The sequence below is a fragment of the Anolis carolinensis genome, chromosome 6, assembly GCF_035594765.1.
Source record: "Anolis carolinensis isolate JA03-04 chromosome 6, rAnoCar3.1.pri, whole genome shotgun sequence".
Lineage (NCBI taxonomy): Eukaryota > Metazoa > Chordata > Lepidosauria > Squamata > Dactyloidae > Anolis > Anolis carolinensis.
The window spans coordinates 58,370,357-58,394,717 of NC_085846.1; the positions used below are offsets into that span (position 1 = coordinate 58,370,357).

A 24,361-nucleotide genomic window follows, 5' to 3' on the forward strand; every position below is an offset into this window, starting at 1 on the left:
GATGAAACACATTGTGTAGGGGGTAGGGAGAGGGCAAAGGGCGTTGTAAAGATTTTGCCTGAACATATGAGTGTCACTGTATATTTGCAAGGGAAATAGGTTCATGCAAACTGCCTGCATCAGACCTACATTCTCATGCCTGGACATCAGCCTGCACTACTGGTCCCACTCACATTCACTTCAACTTGAACATAACAGATCTTGTGATCGGAAACCCTGGTGGAGCCAAGCTGCCATTCATAAAGAGTATGCTTCCCATACCCAAATGAGTACAACAACTCTTCAGATCTAGGAGGTCAATGTCTGAAGAGATATGGTCTATAGACACAAAGTTGCAGGGGGTCAGGCCAGCCTGCACAGCACTATCCCTCCACCTGCTTACAGCTTCATGGCTACAGGGCAGGCAAGAGGACACAAGGGCTGGAGCCAGAATATATAATCCTGCCCCTATAGCTTACCTGTCCAAACAGAGTTCTCCCTATGAACCATCTCGGAGATTAAGATCGTCCAAGGAGGCCCTGTTCTTGGCCCCACCTCCTTCGCAGGAGCAACTGGTGGGAACAAGAGACAGGGCCTTCTCAGTGGTGGCCCCTCGGCTATGGAACTCCCTCCCCAGTGACATTAGATCAGCCCCCCCCCCCCCTAGCCTTTAGAAAAAAGGTAAAAACTTGGCTGTGGCAAATACCTTTTCAGGCTTTTAGTGAATAGGGCAGTGCAATGACAGCTTTGGAATACTGTATATGGAACGGCTATGGAAAGGCCTGGTCTACGACTATGGATAGTGTGATTTTGTGCATTGTAATGTTTTTAAATGTTTAATATGTCTAATTTTAATCTAATTTAATTTAATTTTTAAATTGTATATGTTTTAAGGCATGGAATAATCGCCTCTGTGTAAGCCACCTTGAGACCCCTGAAGGGTAGAGAAAGGCAGGGTATAAATAGAGTAAATAAATAGAGAGGAAATAAATAACGAATGGCTCAAACAAATGCCTGAATGGGGCTAATGGGTCAGCACAACACTTGAAAAAGCCCTGCTCACAACATCCATCATATTAGCCAGTGGGAAACATACACGTGAACATAACTATTGAGTTGGCCACCAGCTTATCAAGAGGGCCCATAATGTCCTATTATTACAGGGATAATAAAGTTCTTAAGTAGGATGAAAGGAACCATTGGCCAAGGCCACACCTATGCGATTCAACGTAAGTCCTTCTGCCATTTGTAAAATTTCTGCAGTGTGGACAGGAATCAGTAATTAGTCTACAAATGCACAATACTGCAATCACAGTAGTGTACTATAACATATTCCAGAAGTTCAAACAGTATGCCTTATTTCACCCCTATCTGTTTTTAAAAAATGTCCCTTATATGTTCTTGATCTGTGGTTTACACCCCCCCCCCCGAAAAGAAGTATAGGAACTGCTTTAGAGTAACAATACTGATGCTTTTAAAAATCCCATTCATACCCTACAATTATACCACTATGATACCACTTGAAAGCCATGGCAATATTCCATGGGGTCGTAGGATCCACAGTTCATAAATTCTATGGAACCTAAGGATTCCATAGAATGCAACCACAGCAATTTAAGTGTAATCCTATTTGTGCAGTGTGAAAACAGACTCAGATATTATGGAAGGACCTGGTGTCAGAGCACTTACTCACAACTACATATTCTGGCAGGCAGCTTGTTGGCTGGCGTACTCACAATTACAGAGCAGAAGTGGGTCTGGTAAACCATTTAGTCCAACCTTTTCATTGGAAGAAGAGCCCTTCTGGCTGCTGCTAGGGAATGTTGGCTAAAACTGTTGTTGACAAGCAGATGTTCAAAGCATCTAGCCAGTGGGAAGTTTGCTTTAAGTTCCAATTCATTTTAATTTGGTACTGATGGAATGGACTAACAAAAACAACTTTTTAAAGCCCTATCATCAACCACCTTGATCACCAATATAATTTGTTTTAGATTTGATTCAACATTCTCAAGTTCCTGTGTTTCCCATTTGCTGTCTTTATTTAAAGAAGCTACCAGATGTTCTCAATTTCACTATTAAATCATATTTCAGGTTTGAATGATGCAAGATGCATATGCACACAAAAGACTGAATCCAAACACAGAAGCAATTCATCTAGGCAGAAAACGAACCCAGACAGATGTTACACAACACTACCACACTTCAGGAAAGCACAGCAAACAGCTTTTCTTTCACACTTGGGGTTTAATATCACACCAGATTTTGGTTCACCAGAGGATTCTTATGCAGAACACATTTGCTAGTTAGTCCTCTAAAGCCTTCTGGATTTGTTTTCTTTTATTACATTTGTTTGGGTTGGATATGTTTTACTAAACTCATTCCTTGTTCTACAAGTACTTCTGGCACTGTGCTCACGTATTTCCAATCTCAGTGGTTTTCAAACGCTATTCTGAGCAGCCATAGAATCCTTCAGAAACTAGTGAAGACTGTCACATCTTTTATAAGATCCAAACTCTATTTGGTAGGATCTGAAAGGTTTGCAAAACAGCCAATTCTGCACAATCAGTGCTTGTCATTTGGGTAACAAACAATTCCCTATCCTCCCACCCTCATGAATTTTTAACACAAACGTTAATACAATTTGTTACCAGGACAAATGGCATCAAGCAAAAAATCATCATTTTAGTAATTTAATTCAGGTTTTGATTGATGGGAAATGTAAACCTCTTAGATTGGCTTCAAATGAGTTACATTATCTATATATATAAAAGAGTGATGGCATCAGGGCAGTGGACAAAACAACAAAACTACAGGCCCCCCAACCTCGAAATTTGACAACACAACCCATCATCCACGCCTCTACGTTGATACAACAAAAAGAAAAGAAAAATAAAGTCCTAATTAGAGGGAGAGCAATAATTGTTTTTATCCAATTGCTGCCAGTTTAGAGGGCTAATCTCTGCCCACTTGGTTGCCTAGCAACCAAGGGACAGCCAGGTTTCAGTTAGGGGACAGGCAAATTTAGGCCTCACTTAGGCTTCTTCCACAGATTATCTAATTTGCACTGGATTATATGGCAGTGTAGACTCAAGGCCCTTTCACACAGCTATATAACCCATTTATAATCTTATATTATCTGCTTTGCACTGAATTATCTTGACTCCACACTTCCATATAATTCACTTCAGTGTGCATTTTATACAACTGTGAAGAAGGGGCCTCATATAATCCAGTTCTAAGCAGATAATATAAGATGATCAATATACAGTAGACTCTCACTTATCCAACATAAACAGGCCGGCAGGATAAGTAAATATATTGGATAATAAGAAGGGATTCAGGAAAAGCTGATTAAACATCAAATTAGGTAATCGTTATACAAATTAAGCATCAAAACATCATATTATACAACAAATTTGACAGATAGTTCCATGCGCAGTAATGCTATGTAGTAATTACAGTAGAGTCTCACTTATCCAACACTCGCTTATCCAACGTTCTGGATTATCCAACGCATTTTTGTAGTCAATGTTTTCAATATATCATGATATATTGCTAAATTCATAAATACAGTAATTACTACATAGCATTACTGCGTATTGAACTACTTTTTCTGCCAAATTTGTTGTCTAACATGATGTTTTGGTGTTTCATTTGTAAAATCATAACCTAATTTGATATTTAATAGGCTTTTCCTTAATGCCTCCTTATTATCCAACATATTCGGTTATCCAACATTTTGCCAGCCCACTTATGTTGGATAAGTGAGACTCTACTGTACTGTATTTACAAATTTACCAGTAAAATATCACAATGAATTTGAAACACTGACTACAAAAACACTGATTATGAAAAGGCAGACTGTGTTGGATAATCCAGAACATTGTATAATCGAATGTTGGATAAGTGAGATTCTACTTTGATATGAAATAATTTCTAGGATAGAATAATGCAGAACAATATAATCTCTAAAACCAGGATAGTAATAAAGAAATAAAGAAATAAAGAAAGTAAATAAAGCAAGGAAATTGGAAATTCCACAAAGGAAACAATCAGGGCCAGCTAACACCTCCCAAGAAAGGATTCTTCCAGAAAGGAAGCTGAGAAGGCAGTGAAGCACTATGTATTACCAAAGTCATTATTATTACTATCATTACTATCCTTACTATTATTATTATTATTATTATTATTATTATTATTATTATTATTATTATTATTGTGTTGCGGTCAACCATGAAAATGAATACAATCTGGCTCCAAGTATTCAAAAACACTAAAATCAGAATATATAAAAATTAATGTGGTATAATAAAACAGAACAATACAATCTCTAAAATCAGAACACTAAATAAAGAACAACACTCTGAAAATAGGGGAATTCCACACAGAAAACAATCAGGGCCAGCTAACACCTCCCAACAAAGGATTCCCATCATCAAAGTCTGGCCAATCCTCTGTTTTCTCAGGGCCACAGACAGTAGAAGCATATAAAATATCGCAAACAACGCCACTCTGAAAACAAGGTAATTCCAGACAGGAAACAATCAGGGCCAGCTAACACCTCCCAACAAAAAAATCACTCAGGGAGGAAACAGCTAGGCTTTAAATCTGCAAGGCCATTACATCCTAATCATTTTTCCTAATTGCAGCATTCATACTTGCCTCCAACAGACAAAAAAAAAAAACCAATCAGAAATATTGTATATTCACAACCTTTAGGAAATAATGTCCCCTGATGGCACAGCATGTTAAAGCGCTGAGCTGCTGAACTTCTGGACTGAAAGGCCGCAGATTTGAATTGGGGGAACTGACAGAGCCCCCACTGTTAGCCCCAGCTTCTGCCAACCCAGAAGTTCAAAAACATGTAAATGTGAGTGCATCAATAGGTACTGCTCCGGTGGGAAGGTAACGCTGCTCCATGCAGTCATCCCACATGACCTTGGAGGAGTCTACAGACAACGACGGCTCTTCGGCTTAGAAATGGAGATGAGCACCAACCTCCAGAGTAAGACATGACTGGACTTAATGTCTGGGGAAAACCTTTACCCTTGACCTTCACTACCACCAATTCCTCAATACTTTATTTCCCATACCACCATTCTTCGCCACAGCAACGTGTGGCCGGGCACAGCTAGTTGTCTTATAAAACACAAACTTGTTCACTTCATTATGGGTCGATGGGTGAACACCCTTCATGCAAGAAAAAGAGGAAACTGTCTAGGAAATTATTTGCAATTTCTTCCTTATCTTTGCACAAAGAACATAAATCGGTTTTAGAACTCTGGAGGTGGTTTGGGGAGGTGGGTATTAGTCCTGTTTGGTTTCTCAGTCTTAACCCACCAATGAGAAAAGGTATTTGCCCTATTCGTTCTGTTTGTTTGGCCTTCCTCTTTATTCTGAATTCCCATTAAACCTGGCCTAAACCTGTTAGTCTCCACTATAGCAGATGCACTGAATTAAAACAATTTGTGTAAATGCTGACTTCATAAGTTCCCATTGATGTAATGGGTCCATGGCAGGAAGTACTAATATTTGTATTTAAGCACTTACTTCCTAAAAATAAATATTTGCACAAAGACACTCATGGCATTAAATCTTCTCTGAGCAGGTCTACATGGGCATTAAGTGGATTCACTTTAAATCCACTACCTGCTTTCCATATGATGTTGGCCATTTCCAGTGAGTTTTGGGAGTTATTGCTTTCTTCCAACTATGACCCACTTTTGGCAAAGTTGAGGGTACTCTGGAGCTTGATGGAAACTCCAAAGTATCCCAGGATAGGTCTGGATAGGGTCTGGACTGGGTCTGATTCAGGTCAATCTGTTGTCCAGATAGACACTATGCCACCATCCTTCCCCTGCGCCAAATAGGGAGAGAAAGTGTCTCATCCAGAGTTGTTGCTGCCACTCCCAGATATCCATGGAGCTGTATTTGAACTCCTGGCCTTTGTGGATGTCTCCTCTGATGTGAAAATGGAGCACCTAAACAAACAGCAGGGAGTAATCTCCCCTCCTTCTTTCTGGTCTCATAGACAATCTGTTCAAACATCAGCAGAGACACCCGTAATGGCCAAGTTCACATGAAGCTCTGTGACCACCTGAAAGCTGTAGCAGTAACATGGAGGAGGATGTGACAATGTCCTATGGGGCTAATGCAACCTTGCCCGGGATGCCTACATGGCACCACAGTAGGTTTGGCTGGGTAGATCTGGCACCACTTTTAGTGACCGGTGTAAACTTGGACTATGTCTATTTAACATTTCCACACTTGCTGGAGATATATTCTACTAGAACTGGAGACAGTGGCAAGGATAACAACAGCTTTTGTTAGATTAAGGAGAGAACTAGGATCCACCTGTAAAATTAATGCAGCTTGACACCACATGACTCAAGTTTATGGATTCCTGAGAGCTGCAGCTTTATGAGGTCTTTCCCCTTCTCTGCAAATGTGGCTGGACATTTACCTGGAGATGTTTTTTTACCAGTATTGTACAGGCAAAAAGTACTTAAAATAAGTTTGAATATTACAGCTTAGTGTTATTGACGTTTGACTTTTAACATGTTGCCCATCTAAGATTTTTCAATTGGATATCATAGGAATGAAAATAAATATAAGCATAAATGTTTTAGACAATGGTGGAATTATGAAAATACTGAAATACTGGTAAAATATAAACCAGGATATTGGTTGCTTAGATGGCAATGTAAGAGTTAATCAAAGTGATACACATCTTGGTTACATCAAGATTGAACTTCTGTGCTCTGTTCTTCAGGGAATTATGTTTAGGAGCTCTTCTAAAATTTTCACCTGGTCTAAACTGTAGCAGTCTGATGTTCATAGGAACAGGACTGTAGGACAGGACACCCTTTCCAGAACGATTGCCCTTGTTACAAATATATTTCCAGAAGAAAGTTAGGGTGTCCTAATTGTTACAAATATATTTCCAGAAGAAAGTTAAGTGCTGGCTATAAAACTATAAAACTGTATCTATAAAACCTAGATGGATTGGATTCAACTCCCCTCAAAGATTCTCTCTTCTTCCTGCTATTTTTTTTTTCACACCGTGAGATTTTATGGTGAAGTTCTTCATGGGATACCAACACAGGGCAATGCTTAATGTGTCAAAATGTGAACTTCAGATGTGGAATTCTGCTATGCGGGATGTTCCCCTGGTCCTTCATTTTGTAGTTTCCACTACCTGGTGAATATAATTCTGAGTTTGATTGTCTTTTTAAAGAAATCTTGATACTTTCTTATTCCTTTCATTAATTCTGACCTGATCCTGGTGTTCTATTTTTCTGCTACACTACACCTCTTTTTTCTCAACTTTATTACATAGGCTTCCCCACACTTTTTGACACTTGACTTTCAGATTACTCACTCTTTCAGTGTTTGCAAATTACAGATAAGTTCCATTAATTTGACAAAGGATCCACTCATTAATTAGTTCCTCTTGCCTACGAGGCTTGATTGGGCCTGCTTGCAAACACGTGCACTGTCCCAAGGCTTGTTTGTGAAAAGAGTGGGCCCCTCCTTGAATCACTTTATTGTCAATATTATAATATCCTACTCTTTCACTTTTAAAAGAGACCCAAAACAGCTTCTGAATGTAGGCAAAAGACCTTTTAGATTTATCATGCCTTCAAAGGTAATGTTGTATATCATTTACTTTTTAAAGCAACCAATGGCTCTGCAAGCAAAAATAACCTGGATTCCACTTTTCAAACAATTCTATTTTCTGATAGCACTCTGGTCCCTTAGCAGATAAGTGGGTGTTTCATATACATTGATATATTATATTTTCTTTTGAAGTTGTTATGTGCTTTGGTTTATATCAAATAGTTAAAAGGTAGTAACAAAATAAAATGAACACACATGAGATCAATTAAATAAACAAATATCAGATTAATTAAATATCAGCGTGGACTCAGTAGGGGAAGAAGAGCACTCAGCATAAGCCCACCTGCTTTTGTTGTCACTTTCAGCAAATAGCCTTCCAAGTCGATGTGAAAATGTACTGTTTCGTATGGTAGAGATATCCGTGTCCCATTCCACTTGACAGTGAGGTGCTGGTGGAGACTGATGGTACTGCTGCCCAGCACAAGGTCTACAGATTTTGTCCAAGAAAAAGAGCGAGTCCTCCGGGCATCGTTTTTCACCAGCACCTGGAAGGGTGAGGTAGAGGAGGAGCAGTCTTTTGTCAAAACATATTGACACGTTCCCTGAAAGTTAAATGTCCGTCCATCAAAAGTGTTGTAGTGGGGGTCTCCAAATACAGTGCAAACACCAGGCTCTGCAGGTAAGTGAGAAACAAAAGTGTCATAAAGACCCATGTTCATGTTTGGAAAGTTAGAAATTATGTGAATTAAAAGCATTCACGTTCAGGGCCAACTATATTACAAGTTTTATATATGTTTGAAAACAAAAGAGCTATATAAGTAAACTCAGAAAGATAGAGTTGCAAACCCTTTTCAAGAGTACATTCAAAAGGAAACCTGGATTTACTGATATGAAATGAAAGAATTGTGCTTACTACAAAACCCTGAAATACTGGACTGGTCCCACAGATTACAACTACTCATCATCTGCAGGCTAAGTAAATTGTGATTGGTCATAAAATCCATATGTTGCACATTACAGCTTTATTATGCAATCCAGATACATACCTATCAGGAGTAACTCCCACTGAATTCATTTTAAGAGCTCAAGGATCAGACTGAGTTTATGGGAGCTTAAATCATATCTTGAGAGATCTTAATCCCCTTTTCACCCATTCAGCCTGTCCATCTTATAACTGAAATTCCTCACGCTGCATTATAAACTGCTTTTGAAGCTCTGAAGCAGATAACATTGTTCCCCCATTGTTGTTAAAGTACTGTAACTGCTTTCAGGTTATCTTGATTGTAAAACCCATAGCAAATATGTAGAAGATCAGATTGTACTACAGACTTGCAGAATGAGGTCACTATCAAAGAATTGATGGGGAAAATGTAATATTATGTATGCAGGCAGTTTACCCACCTTGTTAAGGGAGCATTTCCCAAACCAGAAGGTAACTTTTGGTCAATGCCAGCCTTGAAAAAGGGTTCTTAAGTTTAACTACATTGCTCCCATGTTCCCTAGAAGGTGCAAGGGACCCTTTCCAATTAATAAATACATAAATAATTCCAGTCCTTCAAATCTGCATAGTTAATTTACATATGGTGTGGTAAATTACATCAGTAAAACATTTTGTCATGTACAGCCTGTCTAATTTATAGTATTCTCATCACAATACTATAATATTTTTCGCCATCAGTTTTTTTTATAAATCACAATAAGACAAATCCATGAAAGTATCACAGGAAGCCTGTCTTGCACTTTCACTATGTTCCACTCCCTTGTTTTGTGTATTCCAGCATTTGCATCTCCTACCTTTTCTTCCATTCTATTCAATTCACCATCTGCCCCAAAACTGGGGTGTCCAGCGATTTGACAGTTAGATAAGCTGTCAGAATTTAAGACATAGGTGAAGACCTACCACATTCGGAAAGCCTACCCAGTCGATTTTAACTTGTGAATTTTAACCAGCATTTTACCTGTGTGTATTTTATGATATTTATATTAATGGTGTTGTGTTTTATCTCTCTATTTTAACCATGCTGTACCCTGCTTTGTACTGCAAGGAGAGATGGGTAATACATTTATTGTTGTTATCATCATCATCATCGTTGTCACATCTTGGGACACCATTTCTCCCTTTCCTGTAGTTTTTATAACTTTTCCCCCTCTCTCTTGCTCTCTGCACCCTCCCAATGAATCTCTCATTTTCCCTTCTTTCAATTTCCCTCCTTTGTTCAATTTACACCCTCTTGTTTCCTGTGTTCCATCACTTGTATGTCTCACCTTTTCCCCTCCTTTAATTCTATCTTAACTCATGATGCCACACCACTCCTGTTTTGCACCTTGCACTCACCAGCTGTATCTTCTATCCTCACTCCCTTACTCTTGGCTCTGAATACATTCCTCCATTGCAACTGTAGCTACAGCCACAACACTCTTTTCTTGTTTTACTTTACACTGATGCCTGCCTACAATCTATACAAGCATAGGCTGCACAAAGTTAATAATGCTTTTTTAAATAGTAAGCAGGAAACGAGGCTGGTAAAAACAGTAGCACCAATTCTGCTGCAATATGAAGAACTGGAGTAGCAAATGTTTTTTTCTCTTTTGTGTATCATTCCCACCTAGTGTTCTTGCAACTGGAATATTTTGTGAAAATTGCCATCTGGAAAGCTGGTGCTCTTGGTCATTTCCCCAAACATAGATATTATACCTGGAAAAGCTAGTAGACATTGATTGGTGTGGATTGTTTTGAAACATCTGCTGTTACTCACACCTTCCCTTGTTCGACCCCTTAATTTGATGAGCATAAATATTTGGTTTTCAGGCCACTTCCTTGAATACAGGATGAGTACAAAATGATAGCTCCTAATTATTTTTGTGGTAATGCAACAAATGACAAATTTGATAAATCAAGTGGAACTGATAAATCCAGTGAGCCAGGAATACAGAGAAGTTGAAGTTCTGGATAATTTCATTCTGTTCCAGATTATTTCTACATTCAATGAGTTTAAAAATCATAATATGTGAAATGTCTCTGTTCTAAAGTGTGCCCAAAACATTTCACTGCTTTTGGCTTCATTTTACTCAAAAAATGGTCCATTCTGGACTATTTAGGTCAGACCCACAGGCAGAAGAAGAAAAATAATTGCCTCTTATAAAGAGGGATTTGCCTTGAATATGTAATAAAATCTATATGGTTGGTACATGTAATGAGTAATGAAAAACAACATGGAAAGTTAAATACAAATAATTATATTCCAGGTTCACTCTGCTCTACTGCATTTCTCCATCTTCACTACAATGGCTCCACAGCGTTCTATGCAGTATTTCCAAACATTTCTGCAAAATAGATTTCAGCTAAATTACTAAAATATTTCTGCTGAATTCTTTTTAATAAGGCTGAACTATTTCAACCCCTATTAAAATGGCCACCAGTGTGTCTGCAGAGAAGCTTAAGTAAAGGCTCCGCTCTACCTCAATCACCTAAAATTGCTTCCATGCTAAGGTTGAAAAAAAAAGAGAACAAAAGAGGGGGTTATATTTCATTCTCAGTTTGGAAAATAAAGGGCCTTCCCTCCCCTGCCTCTTGTCACTGCATTTGCACTGTCCCTATTCTAGCATTGACTCCATGGTCTAGGTTTTGTGGGCTAACATATTGTCAAAATATTTTCAACTTCTACATGAGTATAGCATATTTCATTGCATAATAGCCACCCTTTTTGGGTCTTGGTTTTTTTTGTTTTTTGTTTTTTGTTTTTTAGGATTCCTTGCATGATAGTCATACCCTTAGTTCAAGGGTGTAACTATTATGTGAAGGAGGCAAGTGCATGGGTGGGTGAGGGTGCCTGTCCCCTTGGAGCTCCATGGCTTGTCTCGGCTGCCAGTTGAGGCATACCTCATAGCTGTACAGGGAAGAGGCAGGTGGGCAGGCAAGTTCATCAGACTAACTGCCTCTCCAGCATGAGCTATGGGTGCTTGTCTTGGCCAAGGGTTGATTGGGCAGGTGAACTTGCCCACCTACCTGCTTCTCCTCTCTGAGCTACAGTGACTTTGTAACTTGGAAGGGAGAGGCTGATGGATAGGCCAGTTCACCCGCTTGTGGACCTCTCCCTTCTGAGCTACAAAGACCCTTATGTAGCTCAGAAGTGAGAGATTGGCAGGTGGGAGAACTTGCCTGTCTCTCCCCTCCACAGCTTTGGAGGTAAAGCTGTGCAGGCAGGTGAAGCTTCACCCACTTATACAATGAAAAAGCCCCCTTTGAGGATATTAGACACAATGAGGTGGGGGGGGAGGCTTTTTACCGCATAAGTCGTTACCTCATAATAGTCACACTCCCTTACCCCCCCCCCCCCAAAAAAGAGGGGGAGTGCAACTATGATACTGTGAAATACAGTATATGAAACGTTCCTTGCTCCACCATATTGTCAGCTAATCCAGATCAGTGAGTACTTAGATGAACTGAGGAGTTTTGAAGTAGAAAAACTTGAGATGACCGAAGTGAACTGTAAAAGGCAAACAGAAATCCACATACACATGTTATGGCCATTAAGACCATTTCAAATCAAGTTAAGTGCATTCACCTCAGGCTGAAATCTCTCCCATTGACATGAATGGAACTTTGAAATGCTTGTTTTGTCTTGCTCTCCAAACATTGTCTTTTTCATTTATTCCAATTGCCTCATTAGATTACACATCTCTTTCATGCATTAAAAATGATACTCAGGCACATTGGCAAACTGTACACTGCCATATACATTCAGCACATGCACATACACACACATCTTTAATACCTCGAAGCTGCTTCCTTTTCATTTTCCATTTGTAAAGTTTAATTACACATGCTCAACACCCATTTTCCTGAGTCAATAATATAAATAAATCACACAGATTTGTTGTCCCAAGACTTAGCCACTAAGTTTAAGAGTCATGGCATGGTGAACTGCTACTATAAATTACTTTACCATTGTAAGGAGTTCTGAAGGATTTTTGGACAGTTTTCATTGTGTCTAATAACATATACACTGCAATATAAAAGAGTTGGGAAAGTACCATGCTGGGAAGATGACCATCTTGCAAATGAGATGTGCTGTAATATAAGGCATACAAACCCTGTACAAAAGTCATCAGGGGAAAGAAGGGCCAGAACACCCGATCAGTCAAGCTAATTTCAAAGCTTCCAGATGTAACATACTCTTGAGAAAGAGCTTGCAGTTAATTTACAGCAGCCAAGAAAAATATTATATAAACCATAACTAAGAAGGGTTTGGATGTTTTATAAGAAAAAAATAAGACATTAAAAATTGAAAGAATAATTTGTTCTCATATACATAACTTAACAGGCTTTGGCTTTAAAAGTCAAAAAATGAAACAGAGAGCACACTTAGCCAGAATGAACATTAAGATTCAGGACGAAAACAATGCAGCTGATCCTTAAATCAAACAGTAGCAAACATTAATTAAAAAGACACCTATAGCAGATGTGAAAAACAAGCAGATTGAATTTACCATTTCGTATAGAAAGGGAAAATCTATATGCCCTTACACAGAGTTCTAATATAATCAATACCGTGAGTTTTTATTGATTTGCTATACCAACATGCACAAGCTAAGCACATCTCCACATTTAGCACAATTCTATCCACAGCACTGTATTACATGCAGCTAGAGGTTTTCAGATATATCCTATCTGGCACATTTACCTGAACTGTGTTTAATGTTTTGCATAAGCATCATTTAAATTTACAGCAGTCAGCTAGGTTTTATGTGGTTCCTTATGAGGAAAATACTTGCATTGCTGCACAATAACATAGAACACAAAGGGTGAAGTTTATGTTTTTGTTCTACTTTCATAACCAAACAATATTATTCATATTTACAGTTTAATATAATGATGAGAATGCAATTATACTGTCAAGTGAGCAAATCTCTGAACCACAATGAAATATTTGGTTCAAAAAACCATATAAGGAACATTACATACAAAAATCTACACAAAATACATATGTTTGGGTCTGTTGTGTATAAAACATAATACAAATATTCATGTTTCCATTTTGTTTTAAATTGCAGAAGCCCATGAATGAATGAACGCAATACTAACAGGACTCTGATTTATACAGAGTTGTCTGACTCTACCATACCTGTGGCAAAGTTCTACAGAAGGCAATTATGCCAGTAGAGAAATTAAATAGAATGGTGCATGTCACTGAATTCTGCTTAAATGTTAGATGCAAAAAAGCTAGTCAAAATTGACAGTTTATCAGGGATGTCACATTTTCACTGACGGCCACATCAGTCCTGTGGTTTCTCCAAAGGGCTGATTGTAATTGTGAACTGCATACATTGAAAACCTTGCTGGCCATATAAAATGACATAATGGCCACATTTGGCCCAAGTACCTTGCATTTAACATGTGCGGTTTATACAATAAACCACATCTCCTTTCAAAAAATCCATTTGTTCTTTTAATTATATAAGCAAAAATTAAACATGTGAATATCAGCTATTTTCAACATAAGAACGGGGCTTTTTATCTCATTTTACTTATTTTTAAAAAAAATTAAAATAGATTTTTATTGTTAACAGAGGTAGAATAATGTCAATTTCAGCAACCATTTTATAGAACGAACAGCATATCATTCACTCAATTTTCTCAACATTGCCAACTCTGCGTTTATCTTCCACAAATGTCTAATAATATTATTCCCTTCCTTCCCCACCCCCCACCCCCAACCCACCTGGAAGCTGTACTTTCTTTCGTTCGAATATTATTTCAATTGATCAATCCTTGAGAGCGTATGGTTCAGTTCTTTGTATTTTCCTTTTACTTTTCCTCTATCTGTCAATCATCCCCATTTCAGATCCCACTTCTTCTTGATTCAGCCTGATGTATATTAGTTCTCCTTTCAAGGATGTAATCCTGAAGCATAAAATCAGTTAAGTAAACATTTTTTTTTAATTTCCCACTTTCTATGCTCTTTCCAGCCCAACACCACAGTTGTTTGGGCGGCAACTGTCATATATTTTATAATTTTGGCCTGGTCTTTAATGTTATCCTTTCCATCTACTTTCTGGGTGAATAATTCTTTTTTGTTCAACTACAATTTATGCCCTGTTAATTCTTCCATTTCCTTTTTTACCTTGTTATAAAATTTTTGTAGCAATCCCACCACATATGCATATAGGATCCAATTCCTCCAGATCTGTGCCAACATAATTTTGTGGTTGATTTAGTTATGTGAGCTAATTTAATTGGGGTTCTATACCATTTGGTCAACATTTTCTTCTGTGTTTCTCTGGTCCTATGTGTTTTATTTTTTTGATTGAATCAATCCAGTGTTCCATGTCTAACTCATTACTGTTCAGGTCATCTTTCCATATCTCAGACAATGTTTGTTTTAAATTGAATTGCTTTCCAATTATTTTCTTGTATATGAAACCCATCAGGCGTTTCTCGTTTTCTAATTTCTACTTTAAAATTTGGTCTGCCCCTTCCTTTTTCCTCCAGTTCATAATCCTTTGTTTCAAACCATTACTTAGAAGAAAGTTACATTGACCACAGTTATTCTTTATTGTCTCCCAGTCTTTTATTGTCCAATCAGGGTTAAGGGGGTCCTTTATCAATTTCATTCCATTATGTTTTTAATTTGCTATCGCTTGGCCAAATATTTGTTCCTTTTTATTGTCTGACCCTATTGGGAGTGTATCTACTTTATTTATTGAAAATTTGCCTTGCCATTTTTTCCAGCACTCCATTGATGAGATCATTGGTCCCCCTTGTATCTCTTTTAATACCTTATTGTCGACCCTCTCTTTTAAACGCAGGCAGTGATCCCATACATTTATTGGTTGTTTGTTTTTTCAGTTTTGGCCCATCTTCTTGAATCATCAAAGTATAATTCTATCAGTCTTGTTAATTGACAGGCTTCAAAATAATCCTGTGAAGCAGTTGCCCCTATCCTCCATTTTTTCCAGGGAGTAAAATATTAAGTTAGCGATTCTATTTTTGTTTGTTCCTGTTATCCAAGTTTTTATTGAGTTGTCCCATTTCTTGATTATTTTGTTGGAGATGCTATATCAGGGGTCCCCAAACTAAGGCCCGGGGGCCGGATGCGGCCCATCGAAGCCATTTATCCGGCCCCCACAGCACAAGGGCAGAAGGGGGTTGGGCTAAATGACCCAAGGGTTCTCTTCCAACCCTCTTTTTATTATTATTATTATTATTATTAGCATTGAGGCTGGGTGGCCATCTGTCAGGGGTGCTTTGCTTGTGCTTTTGGTGCACAAAGGCAGAAGGGGATTGGACTAAATGGCCCAAGGGTTCTCTTCCAACCCTCTTTTTATTATTATTATTATTATTATTATTAGTATTAGTATTATTAGTATTATTAGTATTATTAGTATTAACATTGAGGCTGGGTGGCCATCTGTCAGGGGTGCTTTGCTTGTGCTTTTGGTGCACAAAGGCAGAAGGGGATTGGACTAAATGACCCAAGGGTTCTCTTCCAACCCTCTTTATTATTATTATTATTATTAGTAGTAGTAGTAGTAGTAGTAGTAGTAGTAGTATTAACATTGAGGCTTGGTAGCCATCTGTCAGGGGTGCTTTGCTTGTGCTTTTGGTGCACAAAGGCAGAAGGAGGTTGGATTCAATGGCTTAAAGGGTCTCTTCCAACCCTCTATTTTTTATTATTATTATTGTTATTATTATTATTGTTATTATTATTATTAATTATTGCTCGGTGGCCAACTATAGTCGGGCCCTCCAACGGTCTGAAGGATTGTGAACTGGCCCCTGGTTTAAAAAGTTTGGGGACCTCTGTGCTATATGATAGGACTTGAAACAAAAATAGAAATTTAGGGAGAACAATCATTTTGACTATCTTAATTTTAGTTGACATATCCCAATTCCACTTTTCCCAATTGTGAATTTGATTGTTAACTTTTATCCATAGGTGATTATAATTCAATTGTATTATATTGTTTAAGTTTTTGGGAAGATATACCCCTAAGTATTTTAACTTCTTCCCCAGTTTTATTCACAAAATAGTTTGTATTCCTTTTAACTTTATCCAAGTCAGATATGTAAAATTTATGATTTTTTAATATTAATGGCCAACCCTGATAACTTTTCAAATTTCTTTATGATGTTATAATTACTTCATTTAAAGAGTCCTCTGGTGACCCTAGTAAAACCATGGTATCATTGGCAAATAAATTAACTTGAATTAATTCCTTCCCCCATTTTAAACCTTTAATTTTGTTATCATTTCTAATGAAGTTAGCTAATGGTTCTATTGCCAATGCAAAGAGGATGGGGGAGAGGGGGCAGCCTTGTTTAGTCCCACTTTTAATCTCAATTGTTCTTGTTCTAGTCCCATTGATGAGTAATTGTGCCTAGTTATCTTTATAAAGTTCCTTAATTACTTCACAAAAATCTCTTTTCAAGTTAGAATATTTACAGATTTGAGAGAGATACTAGTAGTTTACTGTGTCAAACGCTTTGTAAGCATTCCATTTTAGTGACAGAAATTTCTTTTTTCTCTTGTGGCTTAGTTAATTGCATGAAGTATATTTCTGATTGGACCTGCTAACCCATACTGATCCTCTCCTATTAATTTTGAGATTATGTTTATCAATCTACAGTATTGGCAAGAATTTTTTTTTAAAAAAAATTATAATCTACATTGCACAGTGTAATTGGCCTGTAAGAGTTGGGGTTGGTCTCCTCTTTTGGAACTGAACTTTTACCTTTTATGAACTATCTTTTCCCTATTTCCTAATAAACTACAAAAGACTACAATCTGCATGCAGCCTGGTGTCTTTAGCAAGGTGAAACTAACCTGAGGTGCAACACACACAGTGACAAAGGAATATTTCCACTAGTTTTCCACTTAACGTTAAGAGCTATTTTTAATAAAAGACACAATATATCATCGTGAAACATTTGGACTTACTTGATTTGAATTTAACCAGAATCACACACCACCAAATTTAAAACAGTATTTTGTAACTGAGTTAAAAGGCTTTATTTCTGAAATGCACGACTCTCCTAGTTTCATATTTATAAATATTTTCACTATAGCTTAGGAAAGCTACATATTGTGATACATTACGTGCACAATCATCCAGGGAGGTTTCTCTCATTGCAATCTAGTATTTGCAACTTTTAATTGCACTTTAATCTATGGCTACTCAATGGATTAGCTGTGATGGAAAGGGTAGTCAAGATGATTTTTTAAAAATCATCTATTCTAACTTAAACCATTGTCAATCATAGCCTATTTCCAGGGCAATGTCCCAGAATGCTTCGTATTTGAATGTTTATGGGCTGTTCATTTCTAACTTTCTCTACACATACTTGCAGACATCTCATCCACCATATTTCGTTTTTAACAGGTTTTAAATTGTACTTCCAGACTGCATTATAAATCAGTGCTGGAAAAATTTAGGGCTTGCTTTCTTTGGAGAAAGTAGGTGATTGCCCTTTCCAATAATATACACTCACACCTTTGCAAATGAACTTGAGTCTCACTCATTTCTCCAGGAATACGGTATTTTGAAATTTCAAATCCTGATCCAAGACAGGAGTTATTGGCTTCTAATTCCAGACTACTTCTTCTGTGCCTGAGTTCTCAAAACTTTCTTTTGTGAGAAAGAAGAATGCTTGCTAACTATCTGTCGATGGTGGCTGTGCAATTGAGGAATTCTGACTATCATTTATATCTCTTGCCTTAAAAAGCACCTTAGAAACTTGTTATTCATTTCCTCAGGTATATCAAGGAAAGTCATATTACCATTGTATTCTGCTTTGATCATACCTAACCTAGAATATGCAGTTCAAGGAGGATATTGACAACCTAGAATGTGTCCAGAAAAGAGTGACCAAAATGATCAAAGGTTTGAAAAGTAAGCACTACGAGGAACGGCTGAAGGACTTGGTATGTTTATCTTGGAGTAAAGAGGCCAAGAGGGGGCATGATAGCCATGTTTAAATATTTGAAATATTTGAAAGGATGTCACATTAAGGAGGGAGCAAGCTTGCTTTCTGGTGATCTGGAGATGAGGACACAGAACAATGGATTCAAATCGCTGAAAAAAAGATTCCACCTAGGATACTCTATCTGATATCTCAGATGCCACATCAAACTCACATAAAACTAAGAAAGCACAGTGCATATCTAGTCCCTCTGCCATGGCACCACTTCTGGCTTTTTTTAATGCCTGCTGAGAAATGGTGGTGATGGCCAAGGACTGCTGCCCCCCTGAGAAGAATTGCTGTTTTCCCTTCTCTGTGGAATGACCCTCTACTTATCCATGGAGCATATGAAAAATCCATATTTTTAGCCCCCAAACCTGTCATTGACATACATGAGTATATTCAGTAGATTGCCACTGTTTCTTTATATAGCTCAACAATTAAAACAAAAACAAAAACTACTAAAATATTAAATATTTTGACAATAAAAATACTCACAACTAATAAAAATAATCAAAAGATTAAAAGGATCATATGTTATAGCAGTGACTGCAGCAGTAGTAATACTGCACTTTTCTTAAGTGTGTGTCATTACAGCAGACTTTACAACACAGCCATGAGATATTATAGCCTTATTATGATGGAGGACAAAGACTGAAAATACGGACAGGTTGCTTACCTGTAACCGTGTTTCTTCGAGTGTACTCTGTGAATTCACACTAATGGAGAAGGCTGCGCCTGCGCAGGCTCCAACGGATACTCTTCCAAGCTAAAGTTTGAAATTTGGCAGTAACCCCGCCCCTCTTCCCGGAGGGTATAAAGGGCGCCCTCCGCGCCCGCTCTCCAGTTCCTACGCCGCAAAGGCAGCGAGAAAGGGAGAGGTTTGCATGTGGGGAAGGAAGGGCGGGATTGTGTGAATTCACAGAGTACACTCGAAGAAACACGGTTACAGGTAAGCAACCTGTCCTTTTTCTTCGTGTACTCTGTGAATGCACACTAATGGAGACTAGCAAGCTGAGGTGTAGGTAGGTGGGATAGCAAACCCGATAACCAGTCTAGTGTCCAAACAACACATTTATTGAGCACAAGGTTCAAAACAAGCAAGTGCAACGGTGAAAGAAGCGATGCAATCGCATATAGTGCAAAAAAAACCGATCCTTGATGTTAGGATCCAGAACATAATCACAACATTGTAAGTGAGCAATAGTCTGTAAGAAAATACAGAGGTAGGCATAAACTCAGTCTCTGAAAACAGAGGGAGAAGTATTTAAACAAAAATACATTTCAGTGCAGTGGGTAAGTACAGTACAGAAGCACTACATTAAAGAATCCCTGAGCACATCTATTACAAACGGGGTGGATGACAACGGTCAGCCTGTAAGAAGGATAAACCCGAAAACTGGTTTTGAGTAAGGCAACAACCTTAGGTAAGGCAGGAGGAAAGGACGGACCTGGCAAAGGTCGAGTCCTTGAGGTTCTTTGAGTCCATCCTGTAGTGTGAAACAAAGGTGGATGGAGTGGACCAGATAGCCGCTTGACAGATGGAGTCGAGAGGGACGCCCCTCAGGAAGGCCGTAGAGGTGGAAAGGCCCCTCGTAGATCTAGGGCGGATCGAAGAGGGGGGTTGGCGTTTGGCCAGCTGATAAGAGAGCTCGATGGTCTGAGCAATCCAGTGTGAGAGTCTTTGGGAAGAAAGTGGTTCGCCCAGTTTATGGGTAGCGTAAGCCACAAACAGTCTAGGTGACTTACGTATGTCCTTAGTCCTGTCCTTGTAGAAAAGGAGGGCTCTCCTGACATCGAGGAGATGGAGTTTCCGTTCCAGAGAAGAAGAAGGATTAGGGAAGAAAGCAGGAAGTATTATGTCCTGGTTCAGGTGAAAAGCAGAGACCACCTTAGGTAGGAAGGTGATGTCCGGGCGAAGGACAGCCCTGTCGTGGTGGAAACGGAGATAAGGTTCGTCCACCCGGAGAGCAGCCAATTCCGAAGGCCTGCGCGCAGAGGTGATAGCGATAAGGAAGGCAGTCTTCCAAGAGAGAAGATGAAGGTCTGCAGAGGCCATAGGTTCGAAGGGAGCTGAAGCTAGTTGAGAAAGGACGAGTTCGAGGCTCCATCCGGGAGTCGGAGGTTGAACTGGAGGGTGCAAGTTGTTGTAACCTCGAAGGAAGGTCTTAATGAGGTTGTTAGAAAAGAGAGAGGGTTTTCCCTGACGATGGAAATGCCAGGAGAGAGCAGCGAGATAGGATTTTATCGAGGCCAGAGAAAGTTGACGATCCGCAAGGGAAAGTAGGAAGTCCATGACCAGCGGGATCGAAGTAGAGGCGGGATCGACGCGTCGGTCCCGAAGGAAAGTTTGGAATTTTGCCAGCTTGTAAGCATAGGCCTTCGATGTGGCCGGTTTGTGAGCGGCGCGAAGGATCGCCTGCAGGTCTGGGTGGAGAGAATTTAAGGAAGTATCCTCCAGGCAGTCAGGTGTAGGGACGGGACGTCGGGGTGGAGGACCTGTCCCTTCTGTGAAGATAGTAGATGAGGGAGAGTTGGGAGAGTGCGGGGAGGATGCGCACACATCCGGAGTAGCGTGGGATACCACGGCTGGCGTGGCCATGCAGGGGCGATCAGGATGGCCGATGTCGGTGTTAGATAGAGTCTCTCTATTACTCTCGAGATGAGAGGGAAGGGAGGAAATAGATAGACGGGTTCGAGAGTCCAGTCTAGGAGAAACGCGTCTCCGAGACAACCCGGAGTCGAGTTTGGAGGCAGCCTCGCTCCGAAGCGAGGAAGTTGAGCGTTCGAGGGGGAGGCAAAAAGGTCCAGAGCTGGCCAGCCCCAATCGTCGAAGACGGATTTCAGGATCTCGGGATCGAGACGCCACTCGTGGGGGGAGGTCGTTATTCTGCTTAGAGAGTCTGCTAGAGTGTTTTGAGCCCCCGGAAGGTGAACTGCCGACAGAGTTATGTGTCTCGCTATGCACCATAGCCAAATGTCCGTCGAGAGAGCCATGAGTTTTCTCGAGCCCGTACCCCCTTGTTTGTTGATGTAGTACATGGCTACTACGTTGTCCGTTTGGATTAGAACAGACTTGTGGGGAAGAAAGCGAGCAAACGCTCGGAGGGCTTTGAAGATTGATAACAGTTCTAGAAAGTTTATGTGGTGAGACCTTTCTTGGGTGGACCACAGGTCCCTGACGGTGAGGTACGCCATGTGGGCTCCCCACGCAAAATTGGAGGCGTCAGTCGTGATGGTGACTGACGGTAGAGAGGGATGGAAGGGAAGCCCCACACAAACGTTCGCTGGGTCCTGCCACCAACGAAGGGAGAGGCGAACGTGGTTCGGTATCGTGAGAAACATTGAGCTCGGATGCCGATGGGGTTTGAAAGAGTCTATAAACCATCTCTGGAGAGGTCTGAGACGTAATCTGGCGAAAGGGGTAACCATGACCGTGGAGGCCATATGACCCAGAAGAACTTGGACCGCGTGGGCTCGGATCTTGCGGTTGCGGAGGAGGAGAGAAAGGTGCTGTTGAAGGGCTAGGAGCCTGTCCTTCGGCAGGGAGGCGGTTTCCGTGATGGAGTTGAAGAGAGCTCCAATGAAGCGGATCTCTGTGGTTGGGAGGAGTTGAGACTTTGAGACATTCAACTGAAGGCCCAGCCGTTGCAGGAGAGAAAGAGTCTGTGAGACGTGGTTTTGAAGGGATGAGGGGTCGGACGCGACAATCATCCAATCGTCCAGATAAGGAAAGACCATAATGCCCTGTTTCCTGAGGTGCGCTGCCACCACGGCGACCACCTTTGTAAAGACCCTTGGGGCCGTGACGAGGCCGAAAGGGAGAACTGTGAACTGGTAAGAGTGTCCCAGGAGCTTGAAGGAAAGGAAGCGTCTGTGGGATCGACGCACCGAGACGTGGAAATACGCGTCGCGTAAGTCTATAGAGGCGAAGTAGTCTCCGTGTCGGAGCATCGGGAGGATGGAGGCCACTGAAACCATTCGAAATTTTGAAGGCAGAATGAAGAGGTTTAGAGCTCGTAGGTCGAGGATAGGCCGAAGACCTCCGCCCCGCTTGGGAACCGTAAAGTATCTCGAGAAGAAACCTCGAGTGTCCTGCTCGGAAGGAGAAGGCTGGATTGCGCCCTTCGCCAGAAGGGAGTCGACCTCGGCGCATATTTCCGGTGAAGGGTCGGTGTGGAGGATGTGACCCGTGGGTGGCAAAGTTTCGAATTCCAAGGCATAGCCGTCTCTGACAATGCGAAGAACCCAGGCATCTGAGGTGATAGACTCCCATTCGCGGTAGAAAGGAGCTAGGCGGTCGAGAAAAGAACAGAGAGGAAGGATCTGGTCGGGGCCTAGGAACGGCATGGTAGTGGCAGTAGTAGTGGAGATAGAAAGATCCCCGAGAGAGTGGGCATCAGGCCCGTCGTTGGGGTTGTGGCATGGCTGCAGGACCTTTGCCCCGACCTTTCGGGACCTGGTGCTGGCGGCGAGGTTGTTGCTGATGACTGTGGTGACTCGAGCTCGACGAGCGTCGAAACGGCTGGTGACGAAAAGGCTGAGGGTAGCGACGGTACCGTTGCGGGAACCATCGGGTCCGCTGAGCCTGAGGTTGATCGGTCCCGCACTTTGTTGCGAGAATCTTGAAGTCGTGATTGGACTTAAGTTTGTCATCAGTGCCAGAATTGAAAAGGCCTTGGGTGTCGAAAGGAAGGTCTTCGATCACTTGCCGAGAGGAAGAAGAGAGTCCTGAGGACCGAAGCCATGCATGCCGTCTAATCGCGACCGCGTGGGCAATCATTTTTCCGGCGGTATCACCGGTATGCTTAGCCATTTGAATTTGGTGGTGTGCGAGAGAGTCCGCCTCCTGCTGGAGGGTCGAGAGGACTGACCGGTCTTCGTCAGAAAGCTTGGCGAAGAAGGGTTGGGCTTTCTCCCAGAGAATCTGTTGATAAGCGCCCATGCAGGCCCTGTAGTTTGCCATACGGCAAAGGAGGAGAGCACCGGAGTACAGCTTGCGGCCTACCGCATCGAAGCGTTTGCCCTCTCTGTCGGCCGGGGAGTTGGAGTGTCGACCCGACGATTGGGAGGCCTTTACCACCATGGAGTTTGGGTCAGGGTGATGCTTGAGCCATTCCAAGGCTTCGTCATCGGTTCGGTACCAGGCCTCTATTTTCTTAGAGGTTGGAGGTATCGAAGACGGAGTCTTCCAAGATGCCTGGATGACGTCCAGGAGGTATGGAAGAAAAGGCAGCAAGGTGGCTGGCGGGGCTTGGGCTTGAACCCTCTTGAAAACGGGGTCGGTAACGGCCTTTGAAGTTTGTTTAATTTCCATCCCCAGAGCGTCTGCCATTCTGACCATCTGGTCGGAGAAAGCCCGAATATTATCCGTCGGGGAAGGTGGGTCGACCTCGTAGGCGTCGTGAGGCGGGGAGAGGTCGAGGCCGAGAGAGACAACGGAGGCGGAGAGTATCGACTCGGGGCGCTCGATATCGGGGTCATCCTCCTCGGGCCCTTGAGGGGACCGGGGAGGAGAAACAAGCATAGAGTCATGGTGAGGTATTACCTCAGGAGCAGGGAGAGCCGGCTGTGGAGGAACGCCCTTGGACGCGGAGGCCTGGGCGGCGCGGGCTAAGCGCGTCATCTGTCTACCCCTCTCAGGTGTTTGAGCCGGGGGAAAAAGTTCTTGTCGAGCCGGAAGACGAGATGGTGCCGGCTGGGGAGCCTTAATAACTGTCCTGACCGACCGGTCGGGGGAGGCCTGAGCGTCCGCATCCGAGGACTGACCATGAGGAGAGGAAGAGGAGCGGAGGCGTT

The 24,361-nt window shown here is 41.1% G+C and overlaps 1 protein-coding gene across 1 annotated transcript in view; it reads right to left on the reverse strand.

Annotated features, from left to right (window-relative positions):
• The window catches only part of bmper (BMP binding endothelial regulator), a 208,335-nt gene that overhangs the window by 72,816 nt on the left and 111,158 nt on the right, over positions 1–24,361 (reverse strand). Inside the window, exon 12 of the mRNA XM_003222264.4 lies at positions 7,943–8,272. Within this exon, the coding sequence (XP_003222312.2) occupies positions 7,943–8,272 (330 nt within the window). The remainder of the gene's footprint in view (positions 1–7,942; positions 8,273–24,361) is intronic.